This window comes from Mangifera indica, unplaced genomic scaffold, assembly GCF_011075055.1.
Source record: "Mangifera indica cultivar Alphonso unplaced genomic scaffold, CATAS_Mindica_2.1 Un_0073, whole genome shotgun sequence".
In the NCBI taxonomy this organism is placed as follows: Eukaryota; Viridiplantae; Streptophyta; class Magnoliopsida; order Sapindales; family Anacardiaceae; genus Mangifera; species Mangifera indica.
In genome coordinates, this window is record NW_025401165.1 from 88,408 (window position 1) to 99,976 (window position 11,569).

Sequence of the window (11,569 nt, forward strand, 5' to 3'; positions counted from 1 at the left end):
TTTCAGGTATTCTTTTGTTACCCGCCCAAATTAAATTTTTGTGCAAACCCAAAACATTTGCTATGACTATGAGAAAGCCAGATATGTAAGATTGATAAACGATAGAGATAATAATGGTACATGGTGCATACGATTCTTTCCAGCTCCTTACCAATTTCTCGCCGAAAATCAATGCCATCGCATCGTACGACTCGAAACTTCTTCTCGGCTGTTCCGATGGATCACTCAAAATTTACGGTCCGGAATCCTCCGACTCCGACCGATCTTCATTGTCTGATCACCATGCCCTGCGCAAGGAACAATATGATTTGGAGAGAACTGTTGGTGGTTTCTCGAAGAAGCCTATTTTGTCGATGGAGGTATTAGCTTCTAGAGAGCTTCTCTTATCGCTCTCGGAATCTATCGCGTTTCATAGACTCCCTAATTTGGAGACTATTGCTGTGTTAACGAAAGCTAAAGGTGCTAATGTATTTTCCTGGGATGATCGGAGAGGCTTTTTGTGTTTCGCCAGACAAATGAAGGTTTATATTTTCAGACACGATGGTAATTACTTCTATTCATTGTTTGATTTAGTTACTGATTTATTTTGTTACATGAAGTTTAAAATCTGTTGCATATCTATAGTTATTTGGAGCATAATGTGATATTATTCTCGTCTGCTTCGAATACAAGCTTATTAATTTGTGTGTGAGAGGAAGAGCTCGAGATGTTAGTTAAGTGGTCGGGCATATGCTATGCTCCTACAGGTCTAGGATTCTAAAATAAATTCACTAATTACTTTGAATGTGCTGGCTTAGGGGGACGTGGATTTGTGGAGGTAAAAGATTTTGGGGTGCCGGATACGGTAAAGTCAATGTCTTGGTGTGGTGAAAATATATGTATAGCAATCAGAAAAGAATACAAGATACTGAATTCGACAAATGGTGTATTGTCTGAGGTCTTTCCTTCTGGCAGACTTGCACAGCCCTTAGTTATCTCACTTCCTTCTGGTGAACTTCTTCTTGGGAAGGTACTTTTCTGACCATTTTGTTTTGTTGCTGCCTTATGAATACATTTCCTTGGCTGTTATATTCAGATGATTATATTTGGTATGTAAATAACTTTTTAAGATCATCACTACTGTGTCCATGACATTTAGTCTAATTTGGAGCTGAACCTAGCAACTCTTGCTTTCTGATTTTATGTTTTTGTGTGTTAAAATGCATTTCAATGACATGTCAAGAACTACCCATGTTTGAAATTTGCAGAATGAACTTGTTATTGTAGACACTGTGTAAGTATGTGTTCTTGAATAGAGTTCTGTCTTGGGGATTTCAAACACCAGTAATTTAATAGTCAATTTTCAAAAGTTTTGAAACTTCGTGAATAGAATTCTTTTCTTTGCTTGCTAGATATAAAACGTATGTGCTTTCTTTGTGCTTTTAGGAGAATATTGGGGTCTTTGTGGACGAAAATGGTAAGCTTCTTCAAGCTGACAGGATTTGTTGGTCTGAGGCACCCACTACTGTTATCATTCAGAAGCCATATGCAATAGCTCTGTTGCCTAGTCGTGTTGAGGTAACTTAAGTATATAGAAAACTTGAATCTTTCTGTGGTTACTTTTGCATTCATGCAGAAAGTTTGGGCATTTATGCCTTTTTTTTACGCTTTTTTCTCAGATTCGATCTCTTCGAGCTCCATATCCAATGATACAGACAGTTGTTCTCCAAAATGTTTGCCATCTTGTCCCAAACAGTAATGCCATTATTGTTGCATCAGAAAATTCTGTTTTTGGGCTTTTTCCTGTTCCTCTTGGTGTACAGGTATTTAAGTTCTCTTTTCTTTCTTAATAATGCTAATTGTATGAGGTATCTGAATGACCTCAGTGTGCGTGTATTACATTCTGGCTTAGTGGATGAATAATAAGATAACTATTTGACTGATCATAAGATTTCAGATTGTTAAAGCTTGAATATTGCTGTTGGGGCCCTTATTTTTTAGGCCAAGTGGTAACTTAACTTGCCATAATAATCAAGTTGACTTTTTGATCTTGATTTCAAATCCATATATTATTAATTACATTATAATACTTTGTATTTATGTTTATGATTGTATTGTGTTCAGTCAACATGCAAGAGCACATGAGGGTTTTCTTAAATATTATTGTTGGGCTTCTAGCTATCATCATAAGTTTTCTGATTTACTACTTATTTAAAACAGAAGAATCATGATACAATGTTGTTCATATTTTGTATTTACCATTTATGATGTATTAAGCCATGACACAGTAGCCTAACATAGAAAGAATATGACACAATGATTCAGGAATTCCATTAAGAGTTTTGCTTGTAACTGCATCACAGATTGTACAGTTAACAGCATCTGGAAATTTCGAGGAAGCATTGGCCTTGTGCAAACTGCTTCCCCCAGAAGATTCGAGCCTCCGAGCTGCGAAGGAGGTGTCAATTCACACAAGGTTGATATTTTCCATAAAAAAGTTCAATTTCATGTGTTATCATACTTTATTATGAATTCATCATATAACCTCCGCCTTTCTTGTCTAGCTTGAATCAAAAGAATAAATCCTTGCACGTGACTAGAATTTTTGGCTTTGGAGTTCTATAAAACTATGGGTGTCTACCATGTTCAGGGATATCATGGGCCAAGGATCCTGATCCTCCCATTGGATATTATGGTTGCATAATATTGGCCCTACTGGGCTGTGTTGTTTAAAGCCTAATCAATTTCAGTTGAGTTCATGAATTGGAGCTAGCCACATGATTGGTTTATTCATATACTTTCTTTTTAACATTATACTTTTCTTCTAATCTTTAATATTGTTTAAGGTTACCAGCTCTAGATAATAAGCAATGACATTATAACTGCTTGATAAAAGTGATATAATTTATCTGGATAAAAAATAAGGTGACACATTATAACCTTGTGCCTTGCTGTATTAGGCTTACATAAATATTGTGACATGAGATCCATTGCACATTGTCAATGTGTGGGGCATAATTTGATGATTAGGGCATCACTAGTATGTAATTTGATATTATTGTTCCTTTTGTGGATGGTTTTCAATTAATTGACTCTTAAGCGGATTCTTAATAGTTAATCAGTGAGCAATAAATCAATTATGCTTCTTAGATTTTTTTTATCATTCAAGTTAAACTAGTTGTTTAGCCTATTACAGATATGCTCACTATCTTTTTGACAACGGGAGCTATGAGGAGGCCATGGAGCATTTTTTGGCATCTCAAGTGGATGTTACCTATGTTCTCTCTTTGTATCCATCAATAGTTCTTCCAAAAACAACCACTGTTCCTGAAACACAGAAGATTTTGGACAGTTCTTGGGATGCTTCATCTCTCTCAAGGGCTTCATCTGGAGTGTCAGATGGTATGGAATCCTCGTCTCCACAACAGCAATTAGAACCTGACCAGAGTGCAGTACGTGAATCCAAAACAATGAGCCATAACTCTCTCATGGCTCTCATTAAGTTCCTGCAAAAGAAGAGAGGCGGCGTAATTGAAAAGGCCACTGCTGAGGGAACTGAAAAGGTTATATTAGATGCTGTTGGTGATACCTTTGCATCTTATGATTCAACCAGGTTTAAGAAATCAAACAAGGTGAGTTTTCAAATTTATCTTTGTATTTGGGGTATATTTCATGGAGCAATACTATGTGTACCCACTTTGAATACACAAATAAGTATACACTTATGTATATAATCATGTGATTGGATATTACTTTATTTTTAATTCAAAATCACCTAATTATATGATGACACACATCATATGTGTATTTATTTGTATACTCTGTGGATGTATAGTTTTTTTTATATTTCTTGTGATTGTGTTATAATACTGCAGTTTCCATTTACTCTGCAAAACCTAATGTATAACTTCTGATGTTCATGATGATAAAGGCTGTGTTACACATTGAGCATGAACCCTTTTTGCTCTCCTTCTCATGATAAATTATTATCATGCCAGTTATCTTGCCTTAGTTAAATTGGTTTATAGGACTTAGTTGTAAGTGAGAAGTCAAATCTGAGCTTGTTGCTCTAACATGATACATAACTAGATACGTTTTCTGAAGCATGCATTGATTGGGGTAAAAACTAAGAACTTCAACCTTATGAACACATAAATTAAAAGTATTTGTGCATAATATTTACTTTTTGCATGGTGGTAAATCTCAGAAACAATATTGTGATAAGTTACTCTTTGCATATCTTTTTACATTAAACATGCCAATACCTTGAATCAAAATTTTGAATTATAATGTAATATTATCTTTTTTGACCTTTAGGGGTGTGGTACTATTCCTATTAACTCTGGTGCCAGGGAGATGGCGGCAACACTGGATACTGCCCTACTCCAGGCTCTGCTTCTTACTGGACAGTTTTCAGCAGCTTTAGAATTACTAAAAGGTCTTAACTATTGTGATGTAAAAATATGTGAGGAGATTCTTCTGAAAAAAAATCACTATGCTGCTCTGCTAGAACTTTACAAGTCTAATTCAATGCACCGTGAAGCTCTTACACTTCTGCATCAGTTAATTGAAGAGTCAAAATCCAACCAATCTCAACTTGAGCTAACTCAAAAGTTCAACCCTGAGTCAATGATTGAATATCTGAAGGTAATTATAATTTTGTAGAGCAAGCAGATTAGATTGATTCTATTGTTCAGCATTCCAGAACATCAAATAGAATTTGCTCCAGAGTTACTAGGTTGTTGTAACACCCCAGGTCCAATAACCCGGCCCACTGTTAAGATATTGTCCACTTTGGACACATAGTCCATCATGGGTTTGCTTCTGGGCTTTGCAACTCAAAACGCGCCTTAACAGTTAAGGAGCTCACAGACTATTTAACCAATTCAATTCTCCCACCACTAACCAATGTGGGATCCAAAGACAGAGCACACACAGACCTAAGCATCCACACAGACCCAGCATCTCTTCCGTGCTTTGTCGATGTGGGATTCGCCTAAGGGTATCACAGTTGTGACAATAATTTCTTCCATGTATCATAAATTTGATTTAAAGGTTTTGTTTCTATCTGTATTTCAGATGTCTCTTGACTAGAACTTATTGGTGTGTGAATTGTTGGAAGCCAATGTAATGGGATTTGGTAAATTACTAGACTAGAGTGGGTATATGTTAAATAGCTAATCAGGTTTGATGAAGCTTCTTCTGCAGCCACTTTATGATGTTCACATGCATTGAAATAAGTAATTTTTTTTTTCCTTTGGCAACATAGTTTTGTAGATCATATGGTTTTTAATTGCTTCCATGCATCATCTAGAATTTGCTTAAGAGCATTTAGATTGTCACAATTTTTCTTCCATGTATGATAATAATTTAAAGCTACTGTTCTCATCTGCATTCACTACTGCTTTTGTGTTCTTTAAATTTAACCAGTGAAATAAATGGTGAAGTTATCGGCAGTTTTGTACTCGTGTTGAAAGAGAATGCCATGCATATTTTCTAGGACATATGGTTTTTAATTTGTTTGCAACTAAATTGATGAACTTTTACTTTGAAACTCAACATTTGGAATATGATTGGACTGGAGCCTGTAGATGTTGAATAATTAATTAGGTTTGATGAATTTTCTTCTGCAGCCACTCTGTGGAGCTGAACCCATGCTTGTCCTGGAGTTCTCAAAGCTTGTTCTTGAAAGTTGTCCGACCCAAACCATTGATCTATTTTTATGTGGGAATATTCCTGCGGACTTGGTGAACTCTTATTTGAAGCAGCACGCTCCTAGCATGCAGGGTAGATACCTGGAACTTATGCTTGCAATGAATGAAAATGAAATCTCTGGGAACCTACAAAATGAAATGGTGAGATTGATTTTGAACCTTTTCAAGAACATTAGTTTTTGTAAGAGAGCTCCTGCATTCGGCAGTGAATATAGCCGTTGGCTTTTGCTGATTATACGATTTATTTTGTAATATTACCCAATTTTCACTTTTAATTTTTGTACTGTAGATACAAATCTATCTCTCTGAAGTACTTGATTGGTATTCAGTCCTTATTGCTCAACGGAGGTGGGATGAAAAGGTTTATTCACCGACAAGGACAAAATTGTTGGCTGCTCTTGAGAGTATCTCAGGATATAGTCCTGATACTTTGCTGAAACGTCTTCCTCCAGATGCTTTTTATGAAGAACGTGCACTTCTGCTGGGCAAAATGAACCAACATGAGCTTGCCTTGACTCTTTATGTTCATAAGGTATTTCCTTATGAACATTTAACCTATTGAAGAATTAAAATCACTGCCAAAGGAACTCTGAATGAAACTAAAGTCTTTTGCATATAAATCAAAGGGTATACTTTGCCACCATAATGCAACTTTTTTCTCCATTTTAGAGTAAAAAATGATATTAAACTATGCATGTGAAAAACATTTGTTTCCATTGAAAACAAGGTATTAAATTTTATTCAACTTAATGTGTTGAATTGTTCTTAAATTTGCTTATCAGCGTTTTCTAGCTTTTCTTAAACCTATTCTCTGTGTTATGAACACTATTTCTAATTGATGTTCTCTTAAGTTTTTCAGCTTCATGTACCTGAATTAGCACTAGCATATTGTGACCGGATATATGAGTCGTTAACTCATCAGCGATCTGCAAAATCTTCTGGCAATATATATCTTACTCTTATACAGATATATCTACATCCAAGTAGGACAACCAAGAACTTTGAAAAGAGAATTGCAAATATGTTGTCATCTCAGAAAACAAGCATACGAAAGGTTGGGTCTGGCACTTCAATTAAGACTAAAGGAGGACGTGCAACCAAGAAAATTGCTGCAATAGAGGGTGCAGAAGATATACGATTCAGTCCTAGCAGCACTGACAGTGGTAGGAGTGATGGTGATGGTGATGGTGAAGGTGAAGATTTTAGCGAGGGAAGTTCTACTATGATGCTTGATGAGGTCCTTGATCTTTTGAGCCAAAGGTGGGATAGAATGAATGGTGCACAGGCTCTCAAGCTCTTACCTAAACAAACTAAACTACAGGTATTGATTAATTGATAGAGAACTTACAAAACCTATAATTAACATTTGTATGTGTCTGCTGTTTGTATTGAATCTTTACTGAAACTATATGTTGCTTACATGGTTTTGTTATGTTAACAATGTACGTTTTTGTAACACAGAATGTTGAAGTTGCACATGCTGAGAAAGTAATCTTATGTTATTTGCAATTGACTAAAATGATTCACTAACACCCATGTTCATTCATCATTATATAACTATAGGCAAAGTGTCTCATTCCTAATCTACTTTCTGAAGGAAGTCTTTCCATGTTCATATGCAGAATTTGCTTCCATTTCTTGGACCTCTTATGAGGAAATCCAGCGAATCCTACAGAAATTTTTCAGTGATCAAGAGTCTTAGGCAAAGTGAGAACCTGCAGGTAAGTATATATTATGGACAAGTTTAACTGGGAAATGAGTTAATAGAAATTCATCTTTAACTTTATGAAGCACATGACCAATGGTGAGAATAAAATTTGCTGTTGGTAATGGGATGCACACATGCATGAAGGTGCAGGACTTACATTTGTAGTTGGCACCTTCTACCATAAAGGCACTCTGATTTTGGAGTATAGCTTCTGCTATATATTCTTCACCCTTATGAACACTTGAAGTTAGGTTAAACTTCCTGAGAAGACTTATTGCAGCAGCTTCACATGTATACGGAAATGTGTGCATTGTAATGTTGCATGCCTGGTCTATCATTATGGCATTTATAAGCTATCTACCAAATATCTCTTGTTGCAAGACCTTGAGTAGGGTTTTAGATCATCTTTTCTTCAAGATTATTATCCAAGTTCTTGTGGTTGTATCTTGAATAAATCGGCTATGTTTTTGGCTATATAAACTTGTTATTATAATGTCCATGCATTTAGTTTAATTTCTCCCCATTCTCAGCAGTGGAATATGTAGTTTGCATGATCTCCTGCTTTTATGTTTGATTTCCTTTAGTTCTCTGAAAGAATGATTGCATGAAACAGGTGAAAGATGAGCTCTACAACCAGAGAAAAACAGTGCTGAAGATCACCAGTGACAGTATGTGCTCCCTTTGCCACAAGAAACTAGGAACAAGTGTTTTTGCAGTCTATCCCAATGGGAAAACACTAGTGCATTTTGTTTGCTTTAGAGAATCACAAAATATGAAAGCCAAAGTCTCAGCACTAAGGAGACGATGATTATTACGTCAATGTTGTTAATCAGAATTTTTCTAACTTTAGGATCATAAATAGCCATCATCGTGTAAACTTTTGAGGCTTGAGCAATTAATCAATTTTGAAAGAGCTTTTCTAAGCCTGCAATACATGTCTTGGTGGTTCCATGAAATGGACTGAACCAAGCACATGTGGCAGAATGGTGGTTTGGCAAAGGCTTGAGAATCTTATTGTATTGGTTTGTAGATTCTGTTTGAATGTCAAGTCTTTCATAGTTTTCAGCTGTTGAGGCTTTTTTTTATTTCAAAAAAAAAATTTGGCTGAAGTTGCTTCCTGTAAAAAAAAAAATAATAATAATAAGCAATGCAGAATATTTTTGGCTGCCCTTTTTTACAGTTTTAATAATCAGATCAGAGTGGCTTAGTTATAATCGAAATGAAATGAATTCTGTTTTGACCACAGTTCATCCTCTACCTTTCTGTTTATTTTATTAGCAGAAATTTGTCCCCTGGGATGGACAATCGAAGGACGTCATAAATGGTTAAGCAAACAAATATTTATGGCTACAGGATCACAGTTGTTGAAATATAAGATTCTTATATTAATATAAGTTGTTGAATCAAACACAAATTTTACAAGAACTTCAAGGGAAAAGATTTGGGTTTGAGTTTTTATTATATTTGTGAAATTTTAATTTATCTGATTAGTCATGAGTGTGATTACTGTATCTCAAAATTTACTTCAAAGAACTTATACGAAGATAAGTTGCTAATATTTGCCAATTACTAATTAGCACTAACATTGCAGTCATTTTTATGCTATCGTTTTCTATTTTCTAAGTGGCTATGACAATTCCACATCATAAGGGGTCAAAGAAAGAGTTTTGTAAGCTTAGGGATGAACTCGGGATTTTAAAGAAGTCGAAACTCTATATTTAAGGAAACTGAAAAGAGTGAAAAAAACAAAGCGAGGGAGAGAAGGCGAAGAAAACAGGTATGATAAGATCGGTGATGGTGATGAACACTCAAGGCAAGCCTCGTCTTGCCAAATTTTACGATTTTCAGGTCCCTCTCTCCATCCCTTCAACTATCAACTTTTGCCGAATTTATTCATATTGATTAATTATCAATTTTCTTTTTATCTCAGCCGGTGGAGAGGCAGCAGGAGCTGATACGCAGCGTTTTTGGAGGTTTTCAATCTCTTATGCGCTCAACAACACAATTATCTCATTGATCTTTGATTCCTTTATCAATTTTTATTTTTATTTTTACAGCCTTGTCCAGTAGAGCTGAAAATGCCAGCAATTTCATAGAGGCCGATTTAATTTTCGGCCCGGTATTTTCACCGCCTGTTCTTCCTTATTATTATTATTATTTTTGTAGTTACTGTAATTAAATTGCTCATGGTTACTGTTTTTTCCTTTTGTTTTGGCTGGCAGGGTACTCGCCTTGTGTATAAGCACTATGCAACTCTTTACTTTGTTTTGATATTTGATAGTTCTGAAAATGAGCTAGCTATGCTTGATCTCATCCAAGGTAATTTCTCTAGACAGCAAGCTTTTTGTTGTCTCTGTTTTGCCATAGATAAAAATTTTACATAGTTTAAGTATAAATATATTTACATTTGGTTGTTAGTAAAAGGGGAATTTTGTTGTTAAACATTTTGATGTTGGAGTTAATTGCACTGCACTTTTGGCAACTTTATGTCAATCTAGTGATCATCCTTTCATGATGATTATCTTAGTGGCAGTTCGATGTGGCAAATGGATTTTTTATTTGATGCAATAGTATAGGTTCATTGCGGATCTCCTTTCTGTACAGAATAAGCTGAATGTTGTAGCAAATGGTTTATTGATTATGTAACAATTAATTCTTTCTTCCTCTTGGTTTACTTTACCTAAACTTTGATGCCTGCAGTTTTTGTGGAGACATTAGACAAATGCTTCAAAAATGTATGTGAGCTCGACATTTTCTACAATTATAGCAAGGTTGGATATTCCTCTCACAATCTTGTGGTTTAATTGTATTATTTTTGCCTGTGAATTGTAAATTGTTGTCATGTATGCAATCTTTTTTTTTTTTTTTAATGGATTTAACAGACATAATATATTCTGCTTCATAATGTGTCTTGTGCTGTCAAAGGGTGAAAATTAGCTTTATCATTTTATATCTGGAAGATTTAGTTTATGGATATGCTCATACTACATGTTTACTTTCATCTTCATTAACTGGTGAGACCTAGTGTATGGTTTCACCTGCTGCATGATTCTGCTACTAGATGACTTTTTTAGATCTATCATCATGAAACATATACACAAATGCTGAATCACATCATGAGCCTAATGTCTTCCTGATTAAATTTTCTCAATGATTCTGGGGAACATTTGTTTAATCACATTTCAATATCTTGTGTAAAATACTGTTGTTGCTATAGATAGGGTCTCTCTCTCTTAGCTACACTTGCATTTTCCATGTAGTAAATCGCCTGTTTCTACTAGTCACTATTATGTACGGGCTTTTTGAGCAATGGCACCAATGAACTGAGTTCTTCTGATTGACATTTTCATTTATAGGACTAACAATAGCAAAACTTGTTCACAAAAAGAAAAATGCCCTCTTTCCCCTAGGCTGTTTGTTAATTCAAAATTCCTCCTACGTAAAACTAAACTTATTTCTTTGCAGATGCATACTATTCTGGATGAGATCATCTTTGGTGGTCAAGTGCTGGAAACAAGTTCTACAGAAGTCATCAAGGCTGTTGAAGAAATATCAAAGTGCTCTCTCTCTCTATCAAATTTTCCTCTCTGTATATTTGTGCGTATTGTGTGTAATTAACAGATCAAATTTATGCATGATGCAGGTTGGAAACAGCTTCAAATGCCATCACACTTGTTTCCAAGTCAGTTTCTAGTTGGCGAAGTCGTTAGCATTAGGTCCAAAAATAGCTGCTAATATGGTTGATGTTACAAGTTTAAACACTATTAGTTGGCTGCCAAATTTATTTCTGTTCTACAGGGTTTCATGTGATTTTGGTTGAGCTGTGCCAATGACCAGTGTTGTACAATGGTGAAGAGTTTCTCCACAGAAAATTGATTATATTGCTGGCATCCATCAACAGAGAATTGAACTTAATAAAGACCGGGCAACTTAATTGATTATATGGCTGTTTGTTTTTTGGGCAACTGAGGTTGACTGCTGAGGGATCAGCCCAAGATGGATGTTTGCGGGGGTAAATGTTCAATATCTTTTCCTAAATCAAACTAATGACGATTAATATTCATTATGGGGAATGTTGTTGGATTTGATTAATAGCATGCGGATTTCTTTTATGGTTCTGTTGAATGTACAGCATTCACTTTGGCAATGGAAACATGAGTTTTTAGGA

At 35.3% G+C, this 11,569-nt stretch overlaps 2 protein-coding genes across 3 annotated transcripts; both read left to right on the forward strand.

Annotated features, from left to right (window-relative positions):
- The first annotated feature begins 14 nt into the window (after positions 1 to 14).
- LOC123207345 (vacuolar sorting protein 39-like) lies at positions 15 to 8,468 on the forward strand. Its single transcript, XM_044624723.1, has 12 exons — positions 15 to 543; positions 798 to 1,009; positions 1,426 to 1,557; positions 1,659 to 1,802; positions 2,343 to 2,455; positions 3,176 to 3,611; positions 4,297 to 4,626; positions 5,613 to 5,834; positions 5,983 to 6,225; positions 6,553 to 7,014; positions 7,316 to 7,414; positions 8,015 to 8,468. Exons 1-12 carry the CDS (start codon positions 114 to 116, stop codon positions 8,207 to 8,209), a joined length of 3,018 nt encoding a protein of 1,005 aa, XP_044480658.1. The 5' UTR covers positions 15 to 113; the 3' UTR covers positions 8,210 to 8,468.
- A 621-nt stretch (positions 8,469 to 9,089) lies between these two features.
- LOC123207352 (AP-3 complex subunit sigma-like) lies at positions 9,090 to 11,569 on the forward strand. 2 transcript variants are annotated; one of them, XM_044624733.1, is made up of 8 exons: positions 9,090 to 9,249; positions 9,332 to 9,374; positions 9,459 to 9,520; positions 9,624 to 9,720; positions 10,102 to 10,172; positions 10,867 to 10,958; positions 11,045 to 11,117; positions 11,200 to 11,569. In XM_044624733.1, exons 1-7 carry the CDS (start codon positions 9,181 to 9,183, stop codon positions 11,109 to 11,111), a joined length of 501 nt encoding a protein of 166 aa, XP_044480668.1. In that variant the 5' UTR covers positions 9,090 to 9,180; the 3' UTR covers positions 11,112 to 11,117; positions 11,200 to 11,569. The 2 variants fall into 2 exon arrangements, with proteins under 2 accessions (XP_044480668.1, XP_044480667.1); XM_044624732.1 differs by having other exon boundaries at positions 11,045 to 11,569.

Bases quoted from the DNA above. Each gene is read 5' to 3' on its own strand.
- LOC123207352 (XM_044624732.1), top strand. From the start codon at position 9,181: ATGATAAGATCGGTGATGGTGATGAACACTCAAGGCAAGCCTCGTCTT. The intron at 9,521-9,623 runs GTATTTTCACCG...TTTGGCTGGCAG, and splicing joins CCGATTTAATTTTCGGCCCG to GGTACTCGCCTTGTGTATAA. The intron at 9,721-10,101 runs GTAATTTCTCTA...TGATGCCTGCAG, and splicing joins TATGCTTGATCTCATCCAAG to TTTTTGTGGAGACATTAGAC.
- LOC123207345 (XM_044624723.1), top strand. From the start codon at position 114: ATGGTACATGGTGCATACGATTCTTTCCAGCTCCTTACCAATTTCTCG. The intron at 1,010-1,425 runs GTACTTTTCTGA...TTGTGCTTTTAG, and splicing joins GTGAACTTCTTCTTGGGAAG to GAGAATATTGGGGTCTTTGT. The intron at 7,015-7,315 runs GTATTGATTAAT...GTTCATATGCAG, and splicing joins CTAAACAAACTAAACTACAG to AATTTGCTTCCATTTCTTGG.